Raw genomic sequence first — 12347 nt, 5'->3', positions numbered from 1 at the left:
TGTTGGCCAAAGTACCGCTCAAAGTAAATTATTGCCTGAGTGTATCAATACTGATACTGTGATTACTAGTATGGGACAATGGAGGTTTTAGACAAATAAGCTAAAATATATTAATTTCTTGTGTTGTATTTCCTTTAATATAGCGAAATCCCAAAAATTTGAGAAAGTTGCACGAAATGTATTTAAAAACTGAATTCCGGGACCTTTGAGCGTCCCGAAACAAATTTTCGGGACACCGGAACACAGGGATGAAAACCGGGACAATCCCGGTTTTCCGGGACGTTTGGTCACCCTACGCTAAATGCACATACAAAAGTATATCATGGTACCACACTTCAGGAGACACATGAACACTGATGTGCGTGAAAAACTGCCGAATCATGTATGACATTTAAATTTATTACTTCTTTGCTACTAATTCTAATCGCACCATATTTTGCTGGTAGTTTCCAGATACGCCTCTGAATGTACCTACACAAATACATCGCTGTACGACACATAGTTCAAGAGATATGACGTCGTAAACACTGAAATACGTGAAGAAATGCCGCATCAGGCATCAAGTTTTAGTGCGTTTATTCTTTATCACTGAGACGCCCCTGCAGTCGAGTCAAGTTGAGGAAATCCCTGACATCTGGCAGCGCTTTTGACGGTTTTCGTCTGCGAAGAGCTAGCGGCTGTGGACGCAAACATTAGTAGGCTCTATAGCTATGAAGGGGCGTAGCCACAGAGATGTTTAAAAAATCACATTGTGGACACGCGATAGCAGCTGCACCTAGCGTTTAGAAACTGTTCGGGATCTCTTATTTGGAAACTGTTCTTAAACATTTGTACATTATGCACGTTGCTCTGTACAACTGTTTCATAATTTCCAAGGTGTTTTCAGGAATACATGAAAATGATTTTTTTTTTCGATACGTGACTACAAACACAGTTAATTTTTGGTACTGATGGCAAAATGAAAGCCCAGGGAATTCTGGGTTTGTCATCACTGCGTTTAGCGGCTTACGTTAATAAAGATGAGTCTTTTTTTACAAAATAAATGGTGGGCGATGGGCCATTTCTGAATTCATTTTTGGCCGGCCGGGGTGGCCGTGCGGTTCTAGGCGCTACAGTCTGGAACTGAGCGATCGCTACGGTCGCAGGTTCGAATCCTGCCTCAGGCATGGATGTTTGTGATGTATTTAGGTTAGTTAGGTTTAATTAGTTCTAAGTTCTAGGCGACTGATGACCTAAGAAGTTAAGTCGCATAGTGCTCAGAGCCATTTGAACCATTTTTGAATTCATTTTTGGATTCGGCAGATGCAAGTACATAAGAATCAGCTGGAATTATTTATTTAAATTTTTTATTTTTGACCAGTGCAATTTATTTATATCTTTGTTTCAGCTGTAAGCCTTCAGGCGAAAAGTCACAGGAAGAAAAGAAAATAGTATCTGTTCTTAGTATTTCCCTTTAGCGTAACTTTCAAGAAATTGCGTCTCAGAGAAATGGAGCACTTGAAAATCATTCATCCGAAAACTGAAAAGTATATTTGCCATACGATTAAGAACTATAACACCAACAAATCATCACAAATTTAATAAAGTGACACTCTACACAGTTTAAAATCGTACAGTGTAGTTACTTTTGCCCAGTATTTCACTTAGCACTATGACTGTGATCACAGTTCTGCGGACGGTGGCCCAGCGAATGTCTTATGAGGGGAATTCTGATTCTTTCGGTCGCTACCAACTACATTCGCGAAATCAGTTTTTTTAAAGATCTTTTCGTTTCTGTGTTGCCCTACTCACCTTCTCACGGTTTGCCAGTTCTACCCATAGATTCACTAAGCATGTCGAATTTTTTTGTTGACCACAGGTACGGCCAACTTGTGAATTTTCTTTATTTATGTTCACCTTTTCCTGGCTGGAATATTTTCTGCAACGGCTCCGACCTTAAGTTCATCCAGATGAGCGTTGCATGTACTCATACGCAAGCAACTGAAGAGTACCCTGTGTTAAACATAGTTTGTAATTTCTAGAATCCCTTGCCAGTTACGAATTCCTAGTAATCATGTTACATGAAAGTTAACTGACAAATTTGGAAACAAGTACACTAAAAATATAAACTCTGGTACGACAACGTTTTCTTTTTGGGTGTGTGGTCATTTACTTTCATTCTCTCAGAATGGGCTGTTTTCCTGTCACCAGACCTAGTTGGTTCGGTCTTCTCGGGTTTTTCTTCCAGGCCAACTCTACACACTTGCGTTCGTCAGTAAGTTGTGAAGCAGGAGGATGGGCAGAGGAGATAGCGTGGGGGGCGGGGGGGGGGGGGGGCGCATTTCTCATACAGTTCTATAAGCAATTGGATAAGTTGGAATATAGTACCGTGTTTTTTTGCGTCATCTTCAAATGGCATAACAGGTCTCGGAACTCAGTTGTCTAAAAAATCGCAATTTTAGTCTAGGCCCTGCCCTGCCCCCCCCTCCCCCCCCCCCCCCTCCCGCGGCACGTCACCAAAGTCGCACAAGACTTTCCAGTCGTGACCTTGCTCCCTTAAATTTTTTCTGTCTGGAATATCAAGTTGTGTTATTACTGCTTCTTCCAGTTCTTCTGTTACCGTACAGATTCATTTTACGATGTTTCAGTTTAAGCTTATTCTGTGTGGTTTCAGTCAAATGCTCCGCGTTACCAGATACCAAACTCAAATGTTTAACAGCCTGGCCGCTTGGCGCGCTGCTGTGCTGCTATCGCAGTTGCTGGCTACAAACAGGAGCGTCGAGGAGTAGCAGAGCGGGAGCTTAGCTGTTGCTTGTGATCTGCGAAGTGTTTGAGTAAAGTGCGGCCTGTTATTGTAGGTGTTTTGTGCATACAAGTTCGATCTTATTGAGTGTTAAATAGTTTGACTATATAGGTAACTAGCTTACGGATGTCATTACGACAATGTTTTTAATTGGTTGGTGTAGTGTAACAATATATATTGTAGAATGAAATTTGCTACCGTATGGGAAGTTCGCCCATTGTGTTCAATTTGCAGATTATTGTATTTCGAATGATGCAGTAGCCTGTAAATAATTGAATCGATCACATTTATTTATGTGAAGTTTATTTGTTTGTGAGAAAATTAGGTCTACCTGTGGCGTCTTCGCATAGAGTACAGTCAAGCCTGATTAAATTAGAGTTAAATTAAGTATTTGGAAGGGTAACTCAGCATAATAGTTCGGTTATAGCTTTTGTCTAATGAGCTGTAAGATAAGTTTTTGTTAGACGCACTGTTCTGGTATCGAGCTTTTCTGCACAATTTATGGAAAAAACCTAATACATACGCAGTTTAGAAATTCCACCCGGAGCCATGGAAAGAAATAATGAATGAATGTCTTGTAGATTACTTAAAAAGTTGAAGAGAGATGAGAACATGAGAGCTTATCTACATTACCGCGTTCGTAATTATACGTTATTCTCATGCAGTGCTTGGTCCTAATTGCGAAGGGCAATCGCTATGTTACATGTCACAGTAAATCATCAGTAGCTGTATCCAGAATAAGGCTTCAATACTAGTTTTGTTTAAGACAGGTCGAGCTAACGTAGTCTCAGTAATGATAGGCTAAGTATCAGCACATTACAGTATAGTTCAGGTTAGGAAAACCATCTTTACCACCGTGTGGAATGTGTAAGAAATGTGGCTTGTGTGTTCCCCCAATGTAATTACTTACCATACCATGTTTTAGCATTCTGTCACTTTCCATTTCTTGGTACTTCAGAAGTGGAAGTTTTTTTGTTTCTATTAGTGTGATTGCAGGAATATACCCCTTCTAACATTTTCAAAATAAGTTACCATTATCTTAATTACCACCCAAACAATATAAAATTGGAAGGTTGTATACAGTACACAAGGTTAGTAGGAAAAAATCTCAACAATCAAGAGAGGTAAAGATGTATACATGCGTTTGAGTTTTTATTTTGCTAAACAAATGTGGTTCACCATCACAATAAAATCAGTGGGTATTTTGCTATGTATTGTTTCTGTAAAAAATTAATGGTTTTTAAATTTTATCTTGTTTGTATTGGAGGGCAGTATGGAGGTTAAAAATTGTAGAGGGAGACCAAGAGATGAATAAATTAAGCAGATTCAAAGGGATGTAGGCTGCAGTACGTACTGAGAGATGAAGCAGCTTTCACAGGATAGAGTAGCATGGAGAGCTGCTTCAAACCAGTCTCAGGACTGAAGACTACAACACCAACAACAATGTGAAATTAACTGTTGAAATTCCAAGTACACTGAATAATATCCTTTTGACGTACCTTATATTTTAAGTGATTAAACTTATTAAAATAAACTAGTGTTTATTTGTTAGGATGAGAAATGTATGATTGCATAGCCACAGCCAAGTAGGTAGGGCAGGTGGCAGAACTGTGTTCACTGGCAGGTTGAGCCAACAGTATTTGGAAAAAGAAAAAAAAAGTTGATTCAGTTTTGTTTTAAGCAATACTACACATAGTAGACATTATTTATAAAACTAACTTTAACAGATTGCACAAAATCCCTTGCAAATTAAGTTCTTCCAGTTGTTTTTGGATTATCAACAACAGCAACATATGGGGCATGGGAACTGGGCAAAAAGCCTCTCATTTTGATGAGTGGAGTGACAGCAAAAGTCTTAAAGGATGCATAAATTGTATGGTAACATCAGTTAGTGCAGTAATTATTTTAGATTGCCACATGTTGGGATATTTCCAAAGCTACAAATCTTGATGTGATGTAGACTTGCTTGTTGATTTCACATGGAAAAGTCTAAACCAACATAAAAAGAAAATACAAATTCAGTTGCTGACTACCCCCTCGCCACTGAAATGTTCTCAACAAAATATTCAAAATACATTTGACATTTAAATGCTTAGCATGGAACCACAGAATCTTTACAAAAGAAAAGTGTTTCATAACAGAACCAAAGCCAAAAAGGGGCAACTTAAACTTCAGATAACTGATCTGGCAATAAATTTTTACCAAAGTGGTGGACAGTTTACTGTGTATAGGAAAAAAGTTGCTTTTTCAACAGTTTATACAAAATGTATTCAAATTTTAAAAGCAAATATCCAGAAATTAAATTAGGATTTTCTTTGTTAAGTTTTCATCCTAAATTGTATCAGCAGATGCTATTGATACTTCCTCTGAATCTCTCCACAATTCATCACAACATAATTTTGTTAGTGAATATAGTACAGTTTGGAGAAAGTAAGAAGTGTATCATTTAAAATGATAGGCCCTACAGTGTGAAAACCTGACCTCTGCCTGTATGTTAAAAAGTTGTAATGAGTGCAGTCTAAAAGCAGCACTGCTGTTTCCTAAAACAAAAAGCTTTGAAAACTGCATTGAGGGTGAAATCAACAAATTTCAGCTGGCAGGAGACACACATACTGGAAACCTTGCTAACTTTATTGATGATCTGCTATTTAAATTGGGAAAATTTAGCCACATTCTTACATTGCAAAGTCTCATTCAGAACATGACACTTAAAGAATCATCTGATGTAAAGGTTGCCACAATATTAACGGACTTTAGTGAAAATAACTCTTTTACTATCCATGCCAAAGCCCAACAGACATCTGGCTCTTGCACTGTGCATCCTATTATAGCCTAATTAATCTAAGGAATACGGAAGGTGACAGATAATTAAGTCTTTTAATGTGATGACACAAAACATGTCTGCACAGTCCAAAAAAATTCAAGAAACAGTGGCTGAATTCATGGAAGATGCTAAAAAACTGTTTTAGTGCTAACCAGTTCAATAAAAAATTAAATTTTATAAACCGTCTTCTTCAAAATTATTGTAATATCAGGGTTGAGTGAACATAGTTTTGAACTAGCCGTGTAAAAACAGTGCAGTTTCACAGGAGGGACGGTTAAGAGATTAGCACAAAAGAAAATTTTTCAAGGCCCCTAGGAAATAAAATAGCATGTGCATCATATTAGTTTCAGTTTTGCAGTGTTATCACCAGTGCTAAGTTTTTCCCCCCTCCCCCCAAAGAATCTGTAAATCACACACATATTGAACCGGGTAGAACTTCATTTCTGGAAGTTTCTTACATTGGGGAACTTGGAAGCAAGGGGGTCACTAGTGATGGAGCCTACTTTGAAATATAGTTTAAGGAATATAGTGGCATTATTCGGTGAAGAAAATTTGGTTCCATCAAATGTCACTTTTTCCAGTCGGGGGTAGTTGAGGATAATATAAGTAATTGCTACAGGACATGGTGGTACTGTACTATTCATGCATCTTTCAAAACCTGTGGCAGCATTCCAATAGCCAAAAAGGAAAAGATATTTAACTGGTTCTCATTCCCATGTAATTGAATGTCCTCCAAAATAAACTGGAAAAAATGTAGCAAATTATTTATTTATTTCAGTGATACATCTACATATATACTCCGCTAGCCACCAAGCGGTGTCTGGAGGAGGGAACAGTAAGCGCCAAAGTCGTATTTCCCCCCGTGTTCCACTTGCGGATCACGCGAGGGAAAAATGACTGACTGAACACCTCAGTATGAGCTCTAATTTCCCTTATATTTGAATGATGATCATTACGCGATATGAAAGTTGGTGGTAATAATATATGCTCTACATCCTCAGTGAAGACTGGATTTCGGAATTTAGTGAGCAGCCCCTTCTGTTTAGCGTGCCGTCTATCTGCTAGTGTGCCCCACTTCAAACTTTCTATGAGATTTGTAACGCTCTCGCAATGGCTAAATATACCAGTCACGAATCTTGCCGCTCTTCTTTGGACCTTCTCAATCTCTTGAATGAGACCCAACTGGTAAGGGTCCCATACAGATGAACAGTACTCTAAGACTGGATGAACTAACGTATTGTAAGCTATTTCCTTTGTTAAAGGACTGGGTCGCTTCAGGGTTCTACCAATAAACCACAATCTAGAGTTCAGCTTACCCATTACTTGTGTAATCTGATCATTCCATTTGAGATCATTTCGAATAGTCACACCCAGATACTTGACTGACGTTACTGCTTACGAAGACTGATCATGTATTTTGTACTCATACATTAATGGGGATTTTCGCCTTGTTATACGCAGTAGGTTACACTTACTAATATTGATAGATAACTGCCAGTCATTACACCACGCATTTATTTTCTGCAAATCCTCATTGATTTGTTCACAACTTCGAGTGATACTACTTTCCTGTAGACTACAGCATCGTTGGCAAACAGTCTAAGGCCGCTGTCAATACTATCAACCAGATAGTTTATGTAAATCGTAAAAGGCAGAGGACCTATTAAGCTGACCTGGGGCACACCTGAAGTTACTCTTGTTTCTGTTGAAGTTACCGTGTTCCGTACGACATACTGCTCCCTGTCTGAAAACTTTCTATCCAACCGCATATGTCATTGGATAGACCATACGCGCGCACTTTTTGTAGCAAACGACAGTGCAGAACTGAGTTGAACGCCTTTTGAAAGTCGAGAAATATGGCATCAACCTGCATAAAGAGGGCCAGCTGTGTCTTGCATGACTGCTGTTTCCTAAAACCCGCTGGTTTCTGCAGATGAGCTTCTCATAGTCTAGAAAGGTCATTATGTTTGAACACAAAATATGTTCTATGATTCTACAACAAATCGATGTCAGTGAAATTGGCCGGTAATTATGTGCATCCGATTTTCTACCCTTTTTATAGATTGCTATGCCCTGGGTCTTCTTCCAGTCCCGTGGAACTTTCCGCCGTTCCAATGATTTCTGATAGATGATGGATAAGAATGGTGCTATATTTGTAGCAATGATTTCTGATAGATGACGGATAAGAATGGTGCTATATTTGTAGCATAGTCAACATATAATCTTATGGGGATACCGTCTGGGCCAGATGCCTTTCTGGCGTCTAAGGATCTTAACTATTTTACAATCCCAGATACACTAAACACTATGTCAGCCTTCCTTTCGTTTGTTCGATAATTGAAAGGGAGAATGGCGCTGCAGTCCTCTATCGTAAATGAGTTTTTGAAAGCTAGGTTTAGAATTTTGGCCTTCTGTTTGTCATCATCAGTTACATTACCCGTACTGTCAGCAAGAGAAGGTATTGAATTATTTGTAGCATTCATAGATTTTACGTACAACCAAAATTTTTTGGGGCTATTTTTAGAATCTGCAGATAAAATATTGCTTTCAAATTCGTTAAGTCTCGCATTGTCCTTCTGACAGCTGCTTTCATTTCGCATAATTCCTGTTTGTCAGTGGGGCAGTGATTGCGTTTAAAACGACTGTGCAAAATTCTGTGCAATTTCTCATCAACTTCCTAATATGTTTATTGTACCAAGGTGGATCCTTTCCCTCCCTACTTTTGCTAGGCACATACTTCTCTAGCACATGGTGGACAATACCTTTAAATTCCGACAGAAGATGCTCAATATCTTTGTGTCCCGTGGTGAATGCTTGAAATTGACTATGTAGATATTCATTAATAACACTTTTACTTCCTCAAAAACTCAGGTCTGCCTGTCGCCAAGATATCTAATACGTTCCTATCTCGAGTTCGTTTTCTAACCAATTGCTCAAGGTTTTATGTTGAGAGTGCTCCTAGAATGACTTCACATGAATCTGTGCTTCTGCCCCCCTGTGATAAACATCTAATGTTCCCAGTCAATGGATGCTAGATTAAAGCGTCCACCTATAACTGATGGGTAATTTGGATATTTGCTTCCTATGTACTCAAGACTTTACCTGAAATGTTCTGCGACGTTTGTTGCGGATGCTGATGGTCTATAAAAACATTCTAATACAATGGTTAGTCCTTGTCTGATTGACAGCTCTATCCAGACTATTTCACAGTCCGACGCAGTATCGATCTCAACTGCGTTTAAACAGCTTTTAACTTCCTAAACATTGTCCAATCAGAGTTCAAAATTTCACTCCTTTTTATGTCTGGTTTTAACCAGCTTTCACTGCCTAATACAATATTGGCATTGCTACTGTTAATTTCAAACATTAATTCGGGGATCTTGCTACAGACACTTCGACAGTTTACTAACATGAAATTAAGCATATTTAAATCCTTTGGAATGACCTGTTTAGGCGAACTAACAATTTCTACAGTTGGCACACCCACATCAGTGTCGTGAACTGGTAATTTTTCGAGCCAGTGGTTTGTTTCCCATAGGGAGGAACCTAATCTAAAAAACCCCATGTGCACGCCACAAGTACTGTGCTACCTATGTAGCTGCTTCCTGTGTGTAGTGCACTCCTGATCTATCGAGGGTCATCCTACAACCTTCCACCTCATAGCATAGGTCGAGGAATCTACAACCATTTTCGCCACAGAGTCGACATAACCTCTGGTTTAGATTCTCCACTCGACTCCAAACCAGAGGACCCCGGTCCTCCCTGGGTAAAATGCTGCAGATCGTCAGCTTGGCTTCCACTCCTTGAGAGATGGAGGCCGCCTTCACCAATTTAGCCAGCTGTTGAAAGGACCCAAGGATTTCCTCGGAACCCCGACGACAGGCATCGTTGGTGCCGACATGCGCAACAATCTGCAGCTGGCTGCACCCCGCACGCTCAATAGCTGCCGGAAGAGCCTCTTCTATGTCCTGGACAAGGCCCCCCCCCCCCCCCCCCCCCCCCCCAGCAAGCACACAGAGTGAACATTGGACTTCTTCCCCGCCCTAGCCACTATGTTCCTGAGGGGCTCCATGACGCGCCCAACATTGGAGCTCCCAATAACTAACAAACCCCTACCCCCACGTGCCTGTCCGGACCTTGCTGAAGGAGCAGCCACTATACTGGCAGAAAGTGCAGTCTGATCCGGCTCAGCCTCCCCCTCCCCCCAGCATCAGATAGCACACTGAATCTATTAGTAAAATGCATGGGATTCGGCAGGAGCGTGCATCCCCCATGAGGCCTTCGCCTTGAGGCTCGAGACCTCGACACAGTCTGCCGCCCGCACTGAAGTGAGAGTGGGCCAGCCGGCTCAGTCGCACCTGAGCTCGGCTCAGTGATACAGAGCTGTGACATCCCCCCTGATCCTCCCTGCACATCTAGTACAGCAGAGGCTGCCCCAGGCACCCCATCCCCACCGCACCTCAAGGTGGCACTCTGGAGCTTGTTGATTGTGGCCAACAAGGCTTCCAGCAGCGTTTGGACTTTGGCCAACTCCTCCTGAATCCGCACACAACAGACAGTCCCTACCCATGTAGCTAATAACTGATTTACTATAAAAACTTAAGGAAACCTACTGTCACACAAGGTTAACAGCTACACTCTAGTTGGCAGAAAGTACACCCAATAATGAAAATAAAAATTTATGGTAGAAGCGAGATCTGGTGCTTATTCTCCTGCTAGGGGCTAGTTAGTGAATACTAAAGAATAAGACAGTGACCTACAGTAAACATGCTAAGGGCTATCTAGTGAATATTATAAACGAATTAAACAGTGATCTACGGTAAGCTGCACCAACTGATTATCCCTCGTATTTGTAATTTAAACAACAGTTTATGTACATGCGAAAGTGACCTAATAAAACTATAAAAAATGCTACCTGAAATGTACCGAGTCTAAATGAGACTAATAAACGTAAACACTGGGTATTGTACACTGACAGATGCAGGTAAAAAAAAAAAAAAAAACCTTAAGCTAACAATAAGAGTTCAGAATGTAAAGCACAAATACACATTCTACTTTATAGGAACCAATGTGCTTACAGTAAACGATCACTAAAGCCCACAACAAGCTAAGGAATTTAAGCAGACGGCGAGGTGAGTTTTAGCGTTCTGCTAACTAAACCGTATGTTTTTATAGGAACCAATGTGCTTACAGTAAACGATCACTTAAGCCCACAACAAGCTAAGGAATTTAAGCAGACGGCGAGGTGAGTTTTAGCGTTCTGCTAACTAAACCGTATGTAATAAGAGCTCAGAAGTTGTATTGTAACACTGATTTACTCAGATATTGTAGTGTAATACTAATTTACCACGTATTATACGTTTAACTTTTAACGGTCGCGGGTTGCGCTAGTCAAACGTATACAAGTGAGGTTAGAAATCACTGTCAGTATCACTATTCCTAATAAAACGTATAAAAACTTCTACCTTCAATGTATCAAGTCTAAATGACACTAATAAACGTGAATACTGAGTATTGTACACTAACTTAAACTGATAAACCCTCGTGTTGGTAATGTAAACAGACATTTATGTTCAAGCGAAAAATAACCTAATAAAACATATAAAAACTGCTACCTCCAATGTATTGAGCCTAAATGACACTAATAATTGCAAATACTAAGTATTGTGCCCGGAACATATTTAATGTCTGTTAAGAATGTAAACAAATGTTTGCATATGCCCGGAACTGTCCTAAATAGAAACTTAGCTTATCTTATTCAGACAGGATGTATCACAATACAATGAAAGTAAATCCTTGAAAAATATAAACACAATTATGCAGTGTAGATTTCATAGTTTCTGCAGCTGTCGTGCTGTATTTGCTAGATTCCGTATTTACGCTTGCTTATTCTGCAGATGTGCGTTTCCAGTGCTACAGTGCATTAGAGATTTATCCAAGAGCTGCCCTTTTTTTCTTGGTTTGTTGTGCTACAGTGCTTGGAAATGTGATACCAATATATAAAAATTCTATGCCTTTGTTTCTTCTCGTGTGAAGTAGCTGCAGGCATCACATGCAGTGAGGAGTTTTATGTAGAAGCGATGAAATTCACATTGTTACTGCAGCCAAAGATACAAATGTGACCATGTTTTGTGTATATTGTGGAGTGCATGTATATGTTTCTTATGACACACATAAGACGGACTTGACATTATAGATCAATATGTGAACATAAAGCTTTAAACTGCTGAAATTTAATTATATGTTCTCATAAATATACAAGATTAAAGGTACCTGTAGGAGAATGACACAGTGGTTGAAACTACATTGAGAATTTGTTGACCTGCAATGTTGATGGTAACTATTAACAATACAATACTAGACAAAAGTATTCAGACTGATGTGAATTGAGTACTAGGGAAATGAGGCACAAGGAAAACTGAGGATAGTTTTGCAAGATGAGCTCAGTTGTTGTTAGCAGCTGTGTGGATGGGTTACAGTAGTCTTAAGTGTCTACTGTAGGATCAAATGATATTTCATTGTGTGCATGTTAATTATTTGAAACTGTTGTTTATTGTAGCAAGATGGGACCGAAGAAGAAACAGCCAAAGAATGCATTCTATTTTTTTGTTATGGAGTTCAAAGACCAAATGGCAAGGAAGGGTGTCATCTATCCTAATCACAAGGAAGCATTTGATGCTGCTGGTCCTGAGTGGCAGGTGAATACAGCCTACAATATATGGTTTTCAAGCACATATTACA

General features: G+C 39.7%; 1 protein-coding gene across 2 annotated transcripts in view; it reads left to right on the top strand.

The window, feature by feature from the left end:
• Positions 1-2728: 2728 nt before the first annotated feature.
• Positions 2729-12347, top strand: part of LOC124612507 (protein maelstrom homolog) — a 105141-nt gene continuing 95522 nt past the window's right edge. Inside the window, exons 1-2 of one of the 2 annotated variants that reach the window (XM_047140752.1) lie at positions 2729-2833; positions 12166-12304. In XM_047140752.1, the coding sequence (XP_046996708.1) occupies positions 12170-12304 (135 nt within the window). In that variant the 5' untranslated portion in view covers positions 2729-2833; positions 12166-12169. Of the gene's footprint in view, positions 2894-12165; positions 12305-12347 lie in introns of both variants that reach the window. The other variant, XM_047140751.1, reaches the window with a different exon arrangement.

This window comes from Schistocerca americana, chromosome 4 (assembly GCF_021461395.2).
Source record: "Schistocerca americana isolate TAMUIC-IGC-003095 chromosome 4, iqSchAmer2.1, whole genome shotgun sequence".
NCBI classification, from domain to species: domain Eukaryota; kingdom Metazoa; phylum Arthropoda; class Insecta; order Orthoptera; family Acrididae; genus Schistocerca; species Schistocerca americana.
This window is presented reverse-complemented; position numbering and strand designations above follow the sequence as displayed.